We start from the raw sequence: 21,465 nt of genomic DNA on the forward strand, positions 1-21,465 counted from the left end.
AGTATATTCAGAGTGTGACTATAGAGGAGCTGTCGAGATATAGTATATACAGAGTGTGTGACTGCAGAGGAGTTGTGGATATATAGTATATACAGAGCTTGTGACTACAGAGGAGCTGTGGATATATAGTATATACAGAGTGAGACTACAGAAGAGATGTGGATATATAGTATATACAGAGCGTGTGACTTCCGAGAGGAGGTGTGGATATATAGTATATACAGAGTGAGACTACAGAGGAGCTGTGGATATATAGTATATACAGAGTGAGACTACAGAGGAGCTGTGGATATATAGTATATACAGAGCGTGTGACTACAGAGAGGAGCTGTGGATATATAGTATATATAGTGTGTGACTACAGAGGAGCTGTGGATATATAGTATATACAGAGCGTGTGACTACAGAGGAGCTGTGGATATATAGTATATACAGAGCGTGTGACTACAGAGGAGCTGTAGATATATAGTATATACAGAGAGGAGCTGTGGATATATAATACATACAGAGCGTGTGACTACAGAGAGGAGCTGTGGATATATAGTATATACAGAGCGTGTGACTACAGAGGAGCTGTGGATATATAGTATATACAGAGTGTGTGACTACAGAGAGGAAATGTGGATATATAATATATACAGAGTGTGACTACACAGAGGAGCTGTGGGTATATAGTATATACAGAGCGTGTGACTACAGAGGGGATGTGGATATATAGTATAGACAGAGTGTGACTACAGAGAGGAGCTGTGGATATATAGTATATACAGAGTGTGACTACAGAGGAGCTGTGGATATATAGTATATACAGAGTGACTACAGAGGAGCTGTGGATATATAGTATATACAGAGTGTGTGACTACAGAGGAGCTGTGGATATATAGTATATACAGAGTGACTACAGAGGAGCTGTGGATATATAGTATATACAGAGCTTGTGACTATATAGGAGCTGTGGATATATAGTATATACAGAGTGTGACCACAGAGGAGCTGTGGATATATAGTATATACAGAGCTTGTGACTACAGAGGAGCTGTGGATATATAGTATATACAGAGCGTGTGACTACAGAGGGGATGTGGATATATAGTATATATAGAGTGTGTGACTACAGAGAGGAGCTGTGGATATATAGTATATACAGAGCGTGTGACTACAGAGAGGAGCTGTGGATATATAGTATATACAGAGTGAGACTACAGAGGAGGTGTGGATATATAGTATATACAGAGCGTGTGACTACAGAGGAGCTGTGGATATATAGTATACACAGAGTGTGACTACAGAGAGGGGATGTGGATATATAGTATATACAGAGTGTGTGACTACAGAGAGGAGCTGTGGATATATAGTATATACAGAGTGTGTGACTACAGAGAGGAGCTGTGGATATATAGTATATACAGAGTGTGACTACAGAGGAGCTGTGGATATATAGTATATACAGAGTGTGTGACTACAGAGGAGCTGTGGAGATATAGTATATACAGAGAGTGTGACTACAGAGAGGAGATGTAGATATATAGTATATACAGAGCGTGTGACTACAGAGGAGCTGTGGATATATAGTATATACAGAGTGTGTGACTACAGAGAGGAGCTGTGGATATATAGTATTTACAGAGTGTGTGACTACAGAGAGGAGCTGTGGATGTATAGTATATACAGAGTGTGACTACAGAGGAGCTGTGGATATATAGTATATACAGAGTGTGACTACAGAGAGGAGCTGTGGATATATAGTATATTCAGAGTGTGACTATAGAGGAGCTGTGGAGATATAGTATATACAGAGTGTGTGACTGCAGAGGAGTTGTGGATATATAGTATATACAGAGCTTGTGACTACAGAGGAGCTGTGGATATATAGTATATACAGAGTGAGACTACAGAAGAGATGTGGATATATAGTATATACAGAGCGTGTGACTTCCGAGAGGAGGTGTGGATATATAGTATATACAGAGTGAGACTACAGAGGAGCTGTGGATATATAGTATATACAGAGTGAGACTACAGAGGAGCTGTGGATATATAGTATATACAGAGCGTGTGACTACAGAGAGGAGCTGTGGATATATAGTATATATAGTGTGTGACTACAGAGGAGCTGTGGATATATAGTATATACAGAGCGTGTGACTACAGAGGAGCTGTGGATATATAGTATATACAGAGCGTGTGACTACAGAGGAGCTGTAGATATATAGTATATACAGAGAGGAGCTGTGGATATATAATACATACAGAGCGTGTGACTACAGAGAGGAGCTGTGGATATATAGTATATACAGAGCGTGTGACTACAGAGGAGCTGTGGATATATAGTATATACAGAGTGTGTGACTACAGAGAGGAAATGTGGATATATAATATATACAGAGTGTGACTACACAGAGGAGCTGTGGGTATATAGTATATACAGAGTGTGACTACAGAGAAGAGCTGTGGATATATAGTATATACAGAGCGTGTGACTACAGAGAGGAGCTGTGCATATATAGTATATACAGAGTGTGACTACAGTGGAGCTGTGGATATATAGTATATACAGAGCTTGTGACTACAGAGGAGCTGTGGATATATAGTATATACAGAGCGTGTGACTACAGAGGGGATGTGGATATATAGTATATACAGAGTGTGACTACAGAGAGGAGCTGTGGATATATAGTATATACAGAGTGTGACTACAGAGGAGCTGTGGATATATAGTATATACAGAGTGACTACAGAGGAGCTGTGGATATATAGTATATACAGAGTGTGTGACTACAGAGGAGCTGTGGATATATAGTATATACAGAGTGACTACAGAGGAGCTGTGGATATATAGTATATACAGAGCGTGTGACTACAGAGGAGCTGTAGATATATAGTATATACAGAGAGGAGCTGTGGATATATAATACATACAGAGCGTGTGACTACAGAGAGGAGCTGTGGATATATAGTATATACAGAGCGTGTGACTACAGAGGAGCTGTGAATATATAGTATATACAGAGTGTGTGACTACAGAGAGGAAATGTGGATATATAATATATACAGAGTGTGACTACACAGAGGAGCTGTGGGTATATAGTATATACAGAGTGTGACTACAGAGAAGAGCTGTGGATATATAGTATATACAGAGCGTGTGACTACAGAGAGGAGCTGTGCATATATAGTATATACAGAGTGTGACTACAGTGGAGCTGTGGATATATAGTATATACAGAGCTTGTGACTACAGAGGAGCTGTGGATATATAGTATATACAGAGCGTGTGACTACAGAGGGGATGTGGATATATAGTATATACAGAGTGTGACTACAGAGAGGAGCTGTGGATATATAGTATATACAGAGTGTGACTACAGAGGAGCTGTGGATATATAGTATATACAGAGTGACTACAGAGGAGCTGTGGATATATAGTATATACAGAGTGTGTGACTACAGAGGAGCTGTGGATATATAGTATATACAGAGTGACTACAGCGGAGCTGTGGATATATAGTATATACAGAGCTTGTGACTATATAGGAGCTGTGGATATATAGTATATACAGAGTGTGACCACAGAGGAGCTGTGGATATATAGTATATACAGAGTGTGACCACAGAGGAGCTGTGGATATATAGTATATACAGAGCGTGACTACAGAGGAGCTGTGGATATATAGTATATACAGAGTGAGACTACAGAGGAGGTGTGGATATATAGTATATACAGAGCTTGTGACTACAGAGGAGCTGTGGATATATAGTATATACAGAGCGTGTGACTACAGAGGGGATGTGGATATATAGTATATACAGAGTGTGTGACTACAGAGAGGAGCTGTGGATATATAGTATATACAGAGCGTGTGACTACAGAGAGGAGCTGTGGATATATAGTATATACAGAGTGAGACTACAGAGGAGGTGTGGATATATAGTATATACAGAGTGTGTGACTACAGAGTGGAGCTGTGGATATATAGTATACACAGAGTGTGACTACAGAGAGGGGATGTGGATATATAGTATATACAGAGCGTGTGACTACAGAGAGGAGCTGTGGATATATAGTATATACAGAGTGTGACTACAGAGGAGCTGTGGATATATAGTATATACAGAGTGAGACTACAGAGGAGCTGTGGATATATAGTATACACAGAGTGTGACTACAGAGAGGAAATGTGGATATATAGTATATACAGAGTGTGACTACAGAGAGGAGCTGTGGATATATAGTATATACAGAGTGTGACTACAGAGGAGCTGTGGATATATAGTATATAAAGAGTGAGACTACAGAGGAGCTGTGGATATATAGTATATACAGAGCGTGTGACTACAGAGGAGCTGTGGATATATAGTATATACAGAGTGTGTGACTACAGAGAGGAGCTGTGGATATATAGTATATACAGAGTGTGACTACAGAGAGGAAATGTGGATATATAGTATATACAGAGTGAGACTACAGAGGAGGTGTGGATATATAGTATATACAGAGCGTGTGACTACAGAGAGGAGCTGTGGATATATAGTATATACAGAGTGAGACTACAGAGGAGGTGTTGATATATAGTATATACAGAGCGTGTGACTACAGAGGAGCTGTGGATATATAGTATATACAGAGTGTGACTACAGAGAGGAAATGTGGATATATAGTATATACAGAGTGAGACTACAGAGGAGGTGTGGATATATAGTATATACAGAGCCTGTGACTACAGAGAGGAGCTGTGGATATATAGTATATACAGAGTGAGACTACAGAGGAGGTGTGGATATATAGTATATACATAGTGAGACTACAGAGGAGCTGTAGATATATAATTTAAGAAATAGAAGTACAGAGAGGAACATCAAGTGCATGTATACTAATGCCAGAAGCCTCGCCAACAACAAGGAGGAATTAGAACTAATGTTGTTGGAGCATAATTATGACATGGTGGGGATATCTGAAACGTGGCTGGATGAGAGCCATGACTGGGCTGTTAACTTGATAAGCGAGGGGGAGGGGTGTGTCTATATGTAAAATCGTCCTTAAAACCCATCCTGCGCGATAATATAGGTGAATTTAATGAAAATGTAGAATCCCTGTGGGTGGAGATAAGGGGAGGGGGAAAAATAATAAATTACTGATAGGGGTTTGTTATAAATCTCCAAAAATAATGGAAGCAATGGAGAATATCCTCGTAAAGCAAATAGATGAAGCTGCGACTCAAGGAGAAGTCATTATTATGGGGGACTTCAACTACCCTGAAATAGATTGGGGAACAGAAACCTGCAGTTCCAGCAAAGGTAATCGGTTTTTGACAATTATGAGAGACAATTACCTTTCACAACTGGTTCAGGACCCAACAAGGAGGGGGGCACTGCTAGACCTAATATTAACCAACAGGCCAGACCGCATATCAAATATAAGGGTTGGGGGTCACTTGGGCAATAGCGATCACAAAATAATAGGTTTTCATGTATCCTTTAAAAAGATGTGTAGTAGAGGGGTTACAAGGACACTAAACTTCAGGAGGGCAAATTTCCAACGGATGAGAGAGGATCTTGGTGCAATTAACTGGGACGATATCCTGAGACACAAAAATACACAAAGAAAATGGGAGACGTTTATTAGCATCCTGGATAGGACCTGTGCACAGTATATACCGTATGGGAATAAACATACTAGAAATAGGAGGAAACCAATATGGCTAAATAGAGCTGTCAGGGGCGCAATAAGGGACAAAAAGAAAGAATATAGAGAATTAAAGGAAGTAGGTAGTGAGGAGGCATTAAATAAATACAGAAAATTAAATAAATTCTGTAAAAAGCAAATCAAGGCAGTAAAGATTGAGACAGAGAGACTCATTGCCAGAGAGTAAAAATAATCCTAAAATATTCTTTAACTACATAAATAGTAAGAAACTAAAAAATGATAGTGTTGGCCCCCTTAAAAATAGTCTGGGTGAGATGGTGGATGAGGATGAGGAAAAAGCCAATATGCTAAATGACTTTTTTTCATCAGTATTTACACAAGAAAATCCCATGGCAGACAAAATGTCTAGTGATAAAAATTCCCCATTAAATGTCACCTGCTTAACCCAGCAGGAAGTGCGTCGGCGTCTAAAAATCACTAAAATTGACAAATCTCCGGGCACGGATGGGATCCACCCCCGAGTACTGCAGGAATTAAGTACAGTCATTGATAGACCATAATTTTTAATCTTTAAAGACTCCATAATAACAGGGTCTGTGCCACAGGACTGGCGTATAGCAAATGTGGGGCCAATATTCAAAAAGGGAACAAAAACTGAACTCGGAAATTATAGGCCAGTAAGCTTCACCTCTACTGTGGGTAAAATCCTGGAGGGCATTCTAAGGGACGCTATACTGGAGTATCTGAAGAGGAAGAACCTCATGACCCAGTATCAGCACGGGTTTACTAGGGACCGTTCATGTCAGACTAATCTCATCAGTTTCTATGAAGAGGTAAGTTCCGGATTGGACCAAGGGAACCCAGTGGATGTAGTGTATATGGACTTTTCAAAAGCTTTTGATACGGTGCCACACAAAAGGTTGATACATAAAATGAGAATACTGGGGATAGGGGAAAATATGTGTAAGTGGGTTGAGAGCTGGCTCAGGGATAGGAAACAAAGGGTGGTTATTAATGGAGCACACTCGGACTGGGTCGCGGTTAGCAGTGGGGTACCACAGGGGTCAGTATTGGGCCCTCTTCTTTTTAACATATTTATTAATGACCTTGTAGGGGGCATTCAGAGTAGAATTTCAATATTTGCAGATGACACTAAACTCTGCAGGGTAATCAATACAGAGGAGGACAATTTTATATTACAGGATGATTTATGTAAACTAGAAGCTTGGGCTGATAAATGGCAAATGAGCTTTAATGGGGATAAATGTAAGGTCATGCACTTGGGTAGAAGTAATAAGATGTATAATTATGTGCTTAATTCTAAAACTCTGGGCAAAACCGTCAATGAAAAAGACCTGGGTGTATGGGTGGATGACAAACTCATATTCAGTGGCCAGTGTCAGGCAGCTGCTACAAAGGCAAATAATATAATGGGATGCAGTAAAAGAGGCATAGATGCTCATGAGGAGAACATAATTTTACCTTTATACAAGTCACTAGTGCGACCACACTTAGAATACTGTGCACAGTTCTGGTCTCCGGTGTATAAGAAAGACATAGCTGAACTGGAGCGGGTGCAGAGAAGAGCGACCAAGGTTATTAGAGGACTGGGGGGTCTGCAATACCAAGATAGGTTATGACACTGGGGGCTATTTAGTTTGGAAAAACGAAGACTAAGGGGTGATCTTATGTTAATGTATAAATATATGAGGGGACAGTACAAAGACCTTTCTGATGATCTTTTTAATCATAGACCTGAGACAGGGACAAGGGGGCATCCTCTACATCTGGAGGAAAGAAGGTTTAATCATAATAACAGATGCGGATTCTTTACTGTAAGAGCAGTGAGACTATGGAACTCTCTGCCGTATGATGTTGTAATGAGTGATTCATTACTTACATTTAAGAGGGGACTGGATACATTTCTGGAAAAGTATAATGTTACAGGGTATATACACTAGATTCCTTGATAGGGCGTTGATCCAGGGAACTAGTCTGATTGCCGTATGTGGAGTCGGGAAGGAATTTTTTTCCCCAATGTGGAGCTTACTCTTGCCACATGGGTTTTTTTTGCCTTCCTCTGGATCAACATGTTAGGGCATGTTAGGTTAGGCTGTGGGGTGAACTAGATGGACATATAGTCTTCCTTCAACCTTAATAACTATGTAACTATGTATACAGAGCGTGTGACTACAGAGGAGCTGCACAGTATCTGCTTTGAAGTTATGGCCACAGAGTTACTTCTCGGTCTCATCAGACAGAATACCTTCCCTTCAGGTTTTGTCACTTGATGGACATTTTGGCAGTGCACCTCCGGCCTGTATGATTCTCTTTAGAAAAGCCTTCCGGGAGATTGTTGTCACATACAGGACTGGCCAGAAATTCCTGCAGCTCCTCTAATGTTGCTGTCGGCTTCTTGCAGCCACCAGCACCAATGTTTTTGTCTTTTCATTAATATTTGAGGGACGTCCAGTTTTGGGTAATGTCCCTGTTTCAGCTGTTCTTGAGATGTCTTCAGTGTCTGTGATGGATCTTATGCCTGTAAATGTGTGTACCTTCTCCTGGCTGACAACTTTCTGCTTTGAGATCCTCTGTTGTCAGTTGTTTACCGACTATAAATTGACTGGAAAAACCTCCGCGAGCATCGACACGTTCTCTGGGGTTAATGAGTGGCTGTAAATGACGGCGGCCAAGCAATGACTGGTATAGAACTATGGGAGTCTGTGATCCGGACAGTTGTCTTGTTTGGACACTTTGTATGATCTGCTTGTCACACTTTATCCATCCTGTTTTAGGTGGAAGATTTAAGAAAGAAATTGTGGTTGATGGACAGAGTTACCTTCTGCTGATCCGAGACGAAGGCGGACCCCCAGAGATGCAGGTACTGCTCCCCCGTGTGCACAGTGTGTGTACAGTATGGTATATATGTATAGTCTGTACATTAGTGTATGTGTGTGTCATGGCTGACAGCCAGGGGCCGTGCAGATCCCTCCAGTGCCACCAATTTGTCACAGAAGTCAATGGAGAGATCCCACCGCTGTCACCACTTTGTCACAGGAGACACTGGAGAGATCACAAAGATCCCACCACTGTCACCAGTCATCAGGACAATATGTGATCAGTGATGGACGATGACGCGGCTTCCAGTACTCGGCCGGGACATGGACAGCCATGGGATGACTGTGTCCGCTCCAGAATAGCGTCACAGCTGCCGGACGACTGCGTCCCCTCCAGAATACCGAGACAGCTGTGTCCCCTCCAGAATACCGAGACAGCTGCGTCCCCTCCAGAATACCGTGACAGCTGCGTCCCCTCCAGAATACCGTGACAGCTGCGTCCCCTCCAGAATACCGTGACAACTGCGTCCCCTCCAGAATACCGTGACAACTGCGTCCCCTCCAGAATACCGTGACGACTGCGTCCCCTACAGAATACCGTGACGGCTGCGTCCCCTCCAGAATACCGTGACAGCTGCGTCCCCTCCAGAATACCGTGACAGCTGCGTCCCCTCCAGAATACCGAGACAGCTGCGTCCCCTCCAGAATACCGTGACAGCTGTGTCCCCTCCAGAATACCGTGATAACTGCGTCCCCTCCAGAATACCGTGATAACTGCGTCCCCTCCAGAATACCGTGACAGCTGCGTCCCCTCCAGAATACCGTGACAGCTGCGTCCCCTCCAGAATACCGAGACAGCTGCGTCCCCTCCAGAATACCGTGACAGCTGTGTCCCCTCCAGAATACCGTGATAGTTGCCGGACGACTGCGTCCCCTCCAGACTATTCCACTGCTGAGAGACAATTGCTTCCCCTCCAGGATATTCTGACAGCTGTTGGACTGCTCCTTCCAATCCTCCTCTGACCTCCTCTTCTCAGATGCTCCTCCATCCCAGTTAGGCTTGACTTACTTTAGACTAATCTGCCAGTGCAGCTTTCCACTGCCGTGCCCCGATGTGGTCATCCAGTGATGCTGTATGTGTATATTCATACACTAGATGGTGGCCTGATTCTAACGCATCGGGTATTCTAGAATATGCATGTCCACGTAGTATGTTGCCCAGCCACGTAGTATATTGCCCAGCCACGTAGTATATTGCACAGCCTTGTAGTATACAGCAGAGAGCCACGTAGTATATTGCCCAGCCACGTAGTATATTGCACAGCCTTGTAGTATACAGCAGAGAGCCACGTAGTATATTGCCCAGTGACGTAGTATATTCCCGAGCCACGTGTGTCACAGGTTAAAAAAATAAAAAATAAACATACCTAACGATCCGAGGGCCCCTTGTAGTTGAACATACTCACCATTCTGGTCGCTGCTCCTCAGCGTCCCGTCTCTCCGCCGCCTGGGATCCAACGGCGCTGTACCATGGGCGCGCGGCTGCCGCCATCTTCCATTCCCCGGATGCTCTGCAAAATTACTCATATGACTTAGCGGTCTCGCGAGACCGCTAGGTGTTCTGGGTAATTTCGCAAAGCATCACTGGGAAAGGAAGATGGCGGCAAGTGTGAGCGCCTGAGCAGACAACGGAGGGTGAGTATAGCAGGTTTTTTGTTTTTTTAACATTACTTTTTTTTTTTTACTATTGATGCCGCATAGGCAGCATCAATAGTAAAAGGTTGGGGACACACAGGGTTAATAGCGGCGGTAACGGAGTGCGTTACACTGCGGCATAACGCGGTCCGTTACCGCCGGCATTAACCCTGTGTTAGCGGTGACCGGAGGGGAGCATGGAGCGGGCGCCGGGGACACTGCGCGGAGCATGGAGCGGGCGCCGGGGACACTGCGGGGAGTATGGAGTGGGCGCCGGGGAGAGTGACTGCGGGGAGTATGGAGCGGGCGCCGGGGACACTGCGGGGAGCATGGAGCGGGCGCAGGGGACACTGCGGGGAGTATGGAGCGGGCGCCGGGGAGAGTGACTGCGGGGAGCATGGAGCGGGCGCCGGGGACATTGCGGGGAGTATGGCGCGGGCGCTGGCCACTGACTGCGGGTTGCATGGAGCGGGCGCCGGGGACACTGCAGGGAGCATGGAGCGGGCGCTGAGGACACTGTGGGGAGTATGGAGCGGGCGCCGGGGAGAGTGACTGCGGGGAGTATGGAGCGGGCGCCGGCCACTGACTGCGGGGAGTAAGGAGCGGGTGCCGGGGAGAGTGACTGCGGGGAGTATGGAGCGGGCGCCGGGGAGAGTGACTGCGGGGAGTATGGAGCGGGCGCCGGCCACTGACTGCGGGGAGTAAGGAGCGGGCGCCGGGGAGAGTGACTGCGGGGAGTATGGAGCGGGCGCTGAGGAGAGTGACTGCGGGGAGTATGGCGCGGGCGCCGGCCACTGACTGCGGGGAGCATGGAGCGGGCGCCGGGGAGAGTGACTGCGGGGAGTATGGAGCGGGCCCGGGGACACTGCGGGGAGTATGGAGCGGGCGCTGGGGCCACTGCGGAGAGTATGGAGCGGGCGCTGGGGCCACTGTGGGGAGTATGGAGCAGGCCCGGGGACACTGCGGGGAGTATGGAGCGGGCGCCGGGGACACTGCGGGGAGTATGGAGCGGGCGCCGGGGAGAGTGACTGCGGGGAGTATGGAGCGGGCCCGGGGACACTGCGGGGAGTATGGAGCGGGCGCCGGGGAGAGTGACTGCGGGGAGTATGGAGCGGGCCCGGGGACACTGCGGGGAGTATGGAGCGGGCGCCGGCCACTGACTGCGGGGAGTATGGAGCGGGCGCCGGGGAGAGTGACTGCGGGGAGTATGGAGCGGGCCCGGGGACACTGCGGGGAGTATGGAGCGGGCGCCGGGGACACTGCAGGGAGTATGGAGCGGGCGCTGGGGCCACTGTGGGGAGTATGGAGCGGGCCCGGGGACACTGCGGGGAGTATGGAGCGGGCGCCGGGGACACTGCGGGGAGTATGGAGCGGGCGCCGGGGAGAGTGACTGCGGGGAGTATGGAGCGGGCCCGGGGACACTGCGGGGAGTATGGAGCGGGCCCGGGGACACTGCGGGGAGTATGGAGCGGGCGCCGGGGACACTGCGGGGAGTATGGAGCGGGCGCCGGCCACTGACTGCGGGGAGTAAGGAGCGGCTATTTTCTTCCGGACTGTGCCCGTCGCTGATTGGTCGTGGCTGTTTTGCGGCGACCAATCAGCGACTTGGATTTCCATGATAGACAGAGGCCACGACCATTGAATATCCGTGACAGACAGACAGACAGAAGGACAGACGGAAGTACCCCTTAGACAATTATATAGTAGATGAATGTGTGTGTGTGTGTATGTATCTCCATAACATATAATCCTCACGCCCTGAGCCTTGTGGCCCCTGTGGAGCCTGCCTTTCTCTCATGATATTTCCTCTTTTCCAGTTTGCTGCTTGGGTCGACGCCGTGGTCTTTGTGTTCAGTCTTGAAGATGAGATCAGTTTCCAGACTGTATTTAATTATTATGCTCGCCTGTCCAGTTACCGCAACACGGCCGATGTCCCCATGGTTCTTGTTGGGACGCAAGGTATGGATGACTTTCTCGTCAATGTTGTAGAAATGGTGAGACTACCTCCATGATTAAATAGAGCTACATACACAAGAATTAGTGACCCCCATGCCCATCACTGATCTGAGGTGATCGCTCCTCAGTGCTGTCACTATTCAGTTCTGCTCAGTGGATTCTTCCACTAACCCATTACATAAATTGTATGCAGGATATTTTTCAGCAGGAGAAGGGTCTGAATTTATGGTGAGAATTTGGAAATATTGGTTTGTTCACCAGATGCCGTAGGGTGGTCTCATAATGTACACTGCTCAGAAAAATAAATGGAACACTAAAATACTCCTTTTTATAGTTTATCAAATGTCCTTCAAACCAAAATTCTCAGGTAAAGGGGAAGAATGGTGATCTATTTCCATAGTTTTTCCTCCTCTGGTTTGCAAGTCAACAAACTAGCTGGTCTGGACAATGTGTAATTAGTATATCGGCAAACATCATTGTTCTATGACCCTGCATGAAAAAGTTAACTTTTCAGACTTTTGACAAACTGAAGAAAAAGACTCATAAATTCAAAAGTCAATATACAGATTATAGTCTATTCCTCCTGGTTTGCTGAAAATAGACGACTGGTTAATTAAGATACAATGCTGTGTCCTGACAGAGCCACATTTCTTAAGCACCAAATGTAAAAGTCCATTGATTAACGATGATGAGAAAAATGCATCCAATACCTGGACTGGTGAAGGATACGATTAGAAAACACGGCACTCAGTAGATATGAGGATTGGCGGTGCTCAAGTAGGGTGTCCACCCCGTAGACTAAAGATGAATAAGACTTGGCACTCAATGTGAGAAGAAAAGCTTCTTAGTTTATTGATGCATCCAGACAAACAAAACTGCTAAACGTTTTCGGTCCACACCGGACCTTCGTCAGAGCGTTTCTTTGACATTGACTGGATGAGGAAGCTCAAAAGCGTTGCTCCTCTTTGCTCAGCACACCGCTCGCCCAGGATCCAGCGCCGTTACTCCCTTCAGGCTCTGTGCCTTTCCGTGGCGCTTTACTCTCCATTGTGATCCTCCAGTATACTTCAGCTTATGTATATCCTGTTCTAGCTGATGCTCATCCAGGCTTTTGAGCTTCCTCATCCAGTCAATGTCAAAGAAACGCTCTGACGAAGGTCCCGTGTGGACCGAATACGTTTAGCAGTTTTGTTTGTCTGGATGCATCAATAAACTAAGAAGCTTTTCTTCACACATTGAGTGCCAAGTCTGATTCATCTTTGGACTGGTGAAGGGTCAGTGACAAGTGATTACATGTTAGAAATATGGGAAGACAAGAGAAAGGTCCGAAAACATGAGAGATTATTGTACAAATGAGAAAAATCCAGCAGCATTGAGTTTTCTTAGAGATAAAGCTGTAAGCAGAGGTCACATAACAACACCAGCTACAACACCAGCTACCTGGACATGGCAGAGAGAAGATGCGGTCACCGGCTACACTACCTGGACATGGCAGAGAGAAGAAGCGGTCACCGGCTACACTACCTGGACATGGCAGAGAGAAGAAGCGGTCACCGGCTACACTACCTGGACATGGCAGAGAGAAAAAGCGGTCACCGGCTACACTACCTGGACATGGCAGAGAGAAGAAGCGGTCACCGGCTACACTGCCAGGACATGGCAGAGAGAAGAAGCGGTCACCGGCTACACTACCTGGACATGGCAGAGAGAAGAAGCGGTCACCGGCTACACTACCTGGACATGGCAGAGAGAAGAAGCGGTCACCGGCTACACTACCTGGACATGGCAGAGAGAAAAAGCGGTCACCGGCTACACTACCTGGACATGGCAGAGAGAAGAAGCGGTCACCGGCTACACTGCCTGGAGATGGCAGAGAGAAGAAGCGGTCACCGGCTACACTGCCTGGACATGGCAGAGAGAAGAAGCGGTCACCGGCTACACTGCCTGGAGATGGCAGAGAGAAGAAGCGGTCACCGGCTACACTGCCTGGACATGGCAGAGAGAAGAAGCGGTCACCGGCTACACTGCCTGGAGATGGCAGAGAGAAGCTGTCACCGGCTACACTGCCAGGAGATGGCAGAGAGAAGAAGCTGTCACCGGCTACACTACCTGGAGATGGCAGAGAGAAGAAGCGGTCACCTGCTACACTGCCAGGAGATGGCAGAGAGAAGAAGCTGTCACCGGCTACACTGCCTGGAGATGGCAGAGAGAAGAAGCTGTCACCGGCTACACTGCCTGGAGATGGCAGAGAGAAGAAGCGGTCACCGGCTACACTACCTGGAGATGGCAGAGAGAAGAAGCGGTCATCGGCTACACTACCTGGAGATGGCAGAGAGAAGAAGCAGTCACCGGCTACACTACTTGGACATGGCAGAGAGAAGAAGCGGTCACCGGCTACACTGCCTGGAGATGGCAGAGAGAAGAAGCGGTCACCGGCTACACTGCCTGGAGATGGCAGAGAGAAGAAGCTGTCACCGGCTACACTGCCAGGAGATGGCAGAGAGAAGAAGCGGTCACCGGCTACACTACCTGGAGATGGCAGAGAGAAGAAGCGGTCACCGGCTACACTGCCTGGAGATGGCAGAGAGAAGAAGCGGTCACCGGCTACACTGCCTGGAGATGGCAGAGAGAAGAAGCGGTCACCGGCTACACTACCTGGAGATGGCAGAGAGAAGAAGCGGTCACCGGCTACACTGCCTGGAGATGGCAGAGAGAAGAAGCGGTCACCGGCTACACTGCCAGGAGATGGCAGAGAGAAGAAGCTGTCACCGGCTACACTACCTGGAGATGGCAGAGAGAAGAAGCTGTCACCGGCTACACTGCCTGGAGATGGCAGAGAGAAGAAGCTGTCACCGGCTACACTACCTGGAGATGGCAGAGAGAAGAAGCTGTCACCGGCTACACTACCTGGAGATGGCAGAGAGAAGAAGCGGTCACCGGCTACACTACCTGGAGATGGCAGAGAGAAGAAGCGGTCACCGGCTACACTGCCTGGAGATGGCAGAGAGAAGAAGCGGTCACCGGCTACACTGCCTGGACATGGCAGAGAGAAGAAGCGGTCACCGGCTACACTGCCTGGAGATGGCAGAGAGAAGCTGTCACCGGCTACACTGCCAGGAGATGGCAGAGAGAAGAAGCTGTCACTGGCTACACTACCTGGAGATGGCAGAGAGAAGAAGCGGTCACCTGCTACACTGCCAGGAGATGGCAGAGAGAAGAAGCTGTCACCGGCTACACTGCCTGGAGATGGCAGAGAGAAGAAGCTGTCACCGGCTACACTGCCTGGAGATGGCAGAGAGAAGAAGCGGTCACCGGCTACACTACCTGGAGATGGCAGAGAGAAGAAGCGGTCATCGGCTACACTACCTGGAGATGGCAGAGAGAAGAAGCAGTCACCGGCTACACTACTTGGACATGGCAGAGAGAAGAAGCGGTCACCGGCTACACTGCCTGGAGATGGCAGAGAGAAGAAGCGGTCACCGGCTACACTACCTGGAGTTGGCAGAGAGAAGCGGTCACCGGCTACACTACCTGGAGTTGGCAGAGAGAAGCGGTCACCGGCTACACTGCCTGGAGATGGCAGAGAGAAGAAGCGGTCACCGGCTACACTGCCTGGAGATGGCAGATAGAAGAAGCGGTCACCGGCTACACTGCCAGGAGATGGCAGAGAGAAGCGCTCACCGGCTACACTGCCTGGAGATGGCAGAGAGAAGAAGCGGTCATCGGCTACACTACCTGGAGATGGCAGAGAGAAGAAGCGGTCATCGGCTACACTGACTGAACATGGCAGAGAGAAGCGGTCACCAGCTACACTGCCAGGAGATGGCAGAGAGAAGAAGCGGTCACCGGCTACACTGCCTGGACATGGCAGAGAGAAGCTGTCACCGGCTACACTGCCTGGAGATGGCAGAGAGAAGAAGCGGTCACCGGCTACACTACCTGGAGTTGGCAGAGAGAAGCGGTCACCGGCTACACTACCTGGACATGGCAGAGAGAAGAAGCGGTCATCGGCTACACTGCCTGGAGATGGCAGAGAGAAGAAGCGGTCACCGGCTACACTGCCAGGAGATGGCAGAGAGAAGAAGCGGTCACCGGCTACACTACCTGGAGATGGCAGAGAGAAGAGGCGGTCACCGGCTACACTACCTGGAGATGGCAGAGAGAAGAAGCGGTCACCGGCTACACTACCTGGAGATGGCAGAGAGAAGAGGCGGTCACCGGCTACACTGCCTGGAGATGGCAGAGAGAAGAAGCGGTCACCGGCTACACTGCCTGGAGATGGCAGAGAGAAGAAGCGCTCACCGGCTACACTACCTGGACATGGCAGAGAGAAGAAGCGGTCACCGGCTACACTGCCTGGAGATGGCAGAGAGAAGAAGCGGTCACCGGCTACACTGCCAGGAGATGGCAGAGAGAAGAAGCGGTCACCGGCTACACTGCCAGGACATGGCAGAGAGAAGAAGCGGTCACCGGCTACACTGCCTGGAGATGGCAGAGAGAAGAAGCGGTCACCGGCTACACTGCCAGGAGATGGCAGAGAGAAGAAGCGGTCACCGGCTACACTGCCTGGAGATGGCAGAGAGAAGAAGCGGTCACCGGCTACACTGCCAGGAAATGGCAGAGAGAAGAAGCGGTCACCGTCTACACTGCCTGGAGATGGCAGAGAGAAGAAGCGGTCACCGTCTACACTGCCTGGAGATGGCAGAGAGAAGAAGCTGTCACCGGCTACACTGCCAGGACATGGCAGAGAGAAGAAGCGGTCACCGGCTACACTGCCTGGAGATGGCAGAGAGAAGAAGCGGTCACCGTCTACACTGCCTGGAGATGGCAGAGAGAAGAAGCTGTCACCGGCTACACTGCCAGGACATGGCAGAGAGAAGAAGCGGTCACCGGCTACACTGCCTGGAGATGGCAGAGAGAAGAAGCGGTCACCGGCTACACTGCCAGGAGATGGCAGAGAGAAGAAGCGGTCACCGGCTACACTGCCTGGAGATGGCAGAGAGAAGAAGCGGTCACCGGCTACACTGCCAGGAGATGGCAGAGAGAAGAAGCGGTCACCGGCTACACTGCCAGGAGATGGCAGAGAGAAGAAGCTGTCACCGGCTACACTGCCTGGAGATGGCAGAGAGAAGAAGCGGTCACCGGCTACACTGCCTGGAGATGGCAGAGAGAAGAAGCGGTCACCGTCTACACTGCCTGGAGATGGCAGAGAGAAGAAGCGGTCACCGTCTACACTGCCTGGAGATGGCAGAGAGAAGAAGCTGTCACTGGCTACACTGCCTGGAGATGGCAGAGAGAAGAAGCGGTCACCGGCTACACTGCCTGGAGATGGCAGAGAGAAGAAGCGGTCACCGGCTACACTGCCTGGAGATGGCAGAGAGAAGAAGCGGTCACCGTCTACACTGCCTGGAGATGGCAGAGAGAAGAAGCTGTCACTGGCTACACTACCTGGAGATGGCAGAGAGAAGAAGCGGTCACCGTCTACACTGCCTGGAGATGGCAGAGAGAAGAAGCGGTCACCGTCTACACTGCCTGGAGATGGCAGAGAGAAGAAGCGGTCACCGGCTACACTGCCTGGAGATGGCAGAGAGAAGAAGCGGTCACCGGCTACACTGCCTGGAGATGGCAGAGAGAAGAAGCGGTCACCGTCTACACTGCCTGGAGATGGCAGAGAGAAGAAGCTGTCACTGGCTACACTGCCTGGAGATGGCAGAGAGAAGAAGCTGTCACTGGCTACACTGCCTGGAGATGGCAGAGAGAAGAAGCGGTCACCGTCTACACTGCCTGGAGATGGCAGAGAGAAGAAGCGGTCACCGTCTACACTGCCTGGAGATGGCAGAGAGAAGAAGCGGTCACCGGCTACACTACCTGGAGATGGCAGAGAGAAGAAGCGGTCACCGTCTACACTGCCTGGAGATGGCAGAGAGAAGAAGCTGTCACCGTCTACACTGCCTGGAGATGGCAGAGAGAAGAAGCGGTCACCGGCTACACTGCCTGGAGATGGCAGAGAGAAGAAGCGGTCACCGTCTACACTGCCTGGAGATGGCAGAGAGAAGAAGCTGTCACCGTCTACACTGCCTGGAGATGGCAGAGAGAAGAAGCTGTCACTGGCTACACTGCCTGGAGATGGCAGAGAGAAGAAGCTGTCACTGGCTACAATTTTTTTCTAAGGGAATTCTAAGTTTAGAAAAGAGATGGACTAAATGTATAGACTTGTTAGGAGACTATGTAAAAAAATTAAAATTTTTTTTGACTATATTCATTGTGTTTAGTATTGATTATCATTACTTTTGGATCGCCCCTCGTATATATTTCAGATATTGGTTCCTTTGGTGCTTTCTTTCTTCTTTGGTTTCTTGTATTCATATGCACTGGACCCCCTTATTTATATCCTGGCACCCCTTCTATGTTAGTGTGGGTGCTTTATTCATTTAGTATTAACATATACATATATACATACACAGAGAGAGAGAGAGACATACATACATATACACAGTACAGGCAAGAAGTTTGGACACACCTTCTTATTTAAAGATTTTTCTGTATTTTCATGACTATGAAAATTGTACAGTGGTATAGAAAATACTTCAGCACAGCCTAGAGGAGGAGGTGCATAATCATGGGTTCCCAAACCCCGGTATATATAGTGCAAGTGACTAGCACACTCCAAGATATCGTGATGCAAACGGGGGTTTATTTACATACAGTAAATCAAACGTTTCGGTCAATATAGGTTTTGTGGCCCACAAACTTTCCAGGGCCTGTTGTCTTAGATGCAATTATCTCTTTATTGGGGGCTCTATTATGACTTACAGCTATCTCTAGTACACTGATGAAGGTCCTATATTGACCGAAACGTTTGATTTACTGTATGTAAATAAACCCCCGTTTGCATCACGATATCTTGGAGTGTGCTAGTCACTTGCACTATATGAAAATTGTACATTCACACTGAAGGCATCAAAACTATGAATTATCATATGTGGAATTATATACTTAACAAAAAAGTCACCAGACCACAACCCAACGAGATGGTTTGGGGTGAGCTGGACTGTAGAGTGAAGGCAAAAGGGCCAACAAGTGCTAAGCATCTGGGAACTCCTTCAAGATTGTTGGAAGACCATTCCCGGTGACTACCTCTTGAAGCTCATCAAGAGAATGCCAAGAGTGTGCAAAGCAGTCATCAAAGCAAAAGGTGGCTACTTTGAAGAACCTAGAATATAAGACATAATTTCAGATGTTTCACACTTTTTTGTCAAGTATATAATTCAACGGAAGTGTATACACCATACTGATACTTTCACCATTAGGCAGTGTAGCCTGTGACCGCTTCTTCTCTCTGCCATGTCCTGGCAGTGTAGCCGGTGACCGCTTCTTCTCTCTGCCATCTCCTGGCAGTGTAGCCGGTGACCGCTTCTTCTCTCTGCCATCTCCAGGCAGTGTAGCCGGTGACCGCTTCTTCTCTCTGCCATCTCCAGGCAGTGTAGCCGGTGACCGCTTCTTCTCTCTGCCATGTCCAGGTAGTGTAGCCGGTGACCGCCTCTTCTCTCTGCCATGTCCTGGCAGTGTAGCCGGTGACCGCTTCTTCTCTCTGCCATCTCCAGGCAGTGTAGCCGGTGACCGCTTCTTCTCTCTGCCATCTCCAGGCAGTGTAGCCGGTGACCGCCTCTTCTCTCTGCCATGTCCTGGCAGTGTAGCCGGTGAGCGCTTCTTCTCTCTGCCATCTCCAGGCAGTGTAGCCGGTGAGCGCTTCTTCTCTCTGCCATCTCCAGACAGTGTAGCCGGTGACCGCTTCTTCTCTCTGCCATGTCCTGGCAGTGTAGCCGGTGACCGCTTCTTCTCTCTGCCATCTCCAGGCAGTGTAGCCGGTGACCGCTTCTTCTCTCTGCCATGTCCAGGTAGTGTAGCCGGTGACCGCCTCTTCTCTCTGCCATCTCCAGGCAGTGTAGCCGGTGAGCGCTTCTTCTCTCTGCCATCTCCAGGCAGTGTAGCCGGTGACAGCTTCTTCTCTCTGCCATGTCCAGGTAGTGTAGCCGGTGACAGCTTCTTCTCTCTGCCATCTCCAGGCAGTGTAGCCGGTGACCGCTTCTTCTCTCTGCCATCTCCAGGCAGTGTAGCCGGTGACAGCTTCTTCTCTCTGCCATCTCCAGGCAGTGTAGCCGGTGACCGCTTCTTCTCTCTGCCATCTCCAGGCAGTGTAGCCGGTGACCGCTTCTTCTCTCTGCCATCTCCTGGCAGTGTAGCCGGTGACCGCTTCTTCTCTCTGCCATCTCCAGGCAGTGTAGCCGGTGACCGCTTCTTCTCTCTGCCATCTCCAGGCAGTGTAGCCGGTGACCGCTTCTTCTCTCTGCCATCTCCAGGCAGTGTAGCCGGTGACCGCTTCTTCTCTCTGCCATGTCCAGGCAGTGTAGCCGGTGACCGCTTCTTCTCTCTGCCATCTCCAGGCAGTGTAGCCGGTGACCGCTTCTTCTCTCTGCCATCTCCAGGCAGTGTAGCCGGTGACCGCTTCTTCTCTCTGCCATCTCCAGGCAGTGTAGCCGGTGACCGCTTCTTCTCTCTGCCATCTCCAGGCAGTGTAGCCGGTGACCGCTTCTTCTCTCTGCCATCTCCAGGCAGTGTAGCCGGTGACCGCTTCTTCTCTCTGCCATCTCCTGGCAGTGTAGCCGGTGACCGCTTCTTCTCTCTGCCATCTCCAGGCAGTGTAGCCGGTGACCGCTTCTTCTCTCTGCCATCTCCAGGCAGTGTAGCCGGTGACAGCTTCTTCTCTCTGCCATCTCCTGGCAGTGTAGCCGGTGACCGCTTCTTCTCTCTGCCATCTCCAGGTAGTGTAGCCGGTGACCGCTTCTTCTCTCTGCCATCTCCAGGCAGTGTAGCCGGTGACCGCTTCTTCTCTCTGCCATCTCCAGGTAGTGTAGCCGGTGACCGCTTCTTCTCTCTGCCATGTCCAGGTAGTGTAGCCGGTGACAGCTTCTTCTCTCTGCCATCTCCAGGCAGTGTAGCCGGTGACCGCTTCTTCTCTCTGCCATGTCCAGGTAGTGTAGCCGGTGACAGCTTCTTCTCTCTGCCATCTCCAGGTAGTGTAGCCGGTGACAGCTTCTTCTCTCTGCCATCTCCAGGTAGTGTAGCCGGTGACCGCTTCTTCTCTCTGCCGTCTCCTGGCAGTGTAGCCGGTGACCGCTACTTCTCTCTGCCATCTCCAGGTAGTGTAGCCGGTGACAGCTTCTTCTCTCTGCCATCTCCAGGTAGTGTAGCCGGTGACCGCTTCTTCTCTCTGCCATCTCCAGGTAGTGTAGCCGGTGACCGCTTCTTCTCTCTGCCGTCTCCTGGCAGTGT

General features: G+C 49.1%; 1 protein-coding gene across 4 annotated transcripts in view; it reads left to right on the plus strand.

Moving 5' to 3' along the window:
• The window catches only part of AGAP3 (ArfGAP with GTPase domain, ankyrin repeat and PH domain 3), a 494,399-nt gene that overhangs the window by 139,675 nt on the left and 333,259 nt on the right, over nt 1-21,465 (plus strand). For all 4 annotated transcript variants that reach the window (XM_069729029.1, XM_069729028.1, XM_069729027.1 and 1 more), the window contains exons 4-5: nt 8,440-8,525; nt 11,994-12,135. In XM_069729029.1, coding sequence (XP_069585130.1) covers nt 8,440-8,525; nt 11,994-12,135 — 228 coding nt within the window. The remainder of the gene's footprint in view (nt 1-8,439; nt 8,526-11,993; nt 12,136-21,465) is intronic.

This window comes from Ranitomeya imitator, chromosome 6, assembly GCF_032444005.1.
Source record: "Ranitomeya imitator isolate aRanImi1 chromosome 6, aRanImi1.pri, whole genome shotgun sequence".
Classification (NCBI taxonomy): domain Eukaryota; kingdom Metazoa; phylum Chordata; class Amphibia; order Anura; family Dendrobatidae; genus Ranitomeya; species Ranitomeya imitator.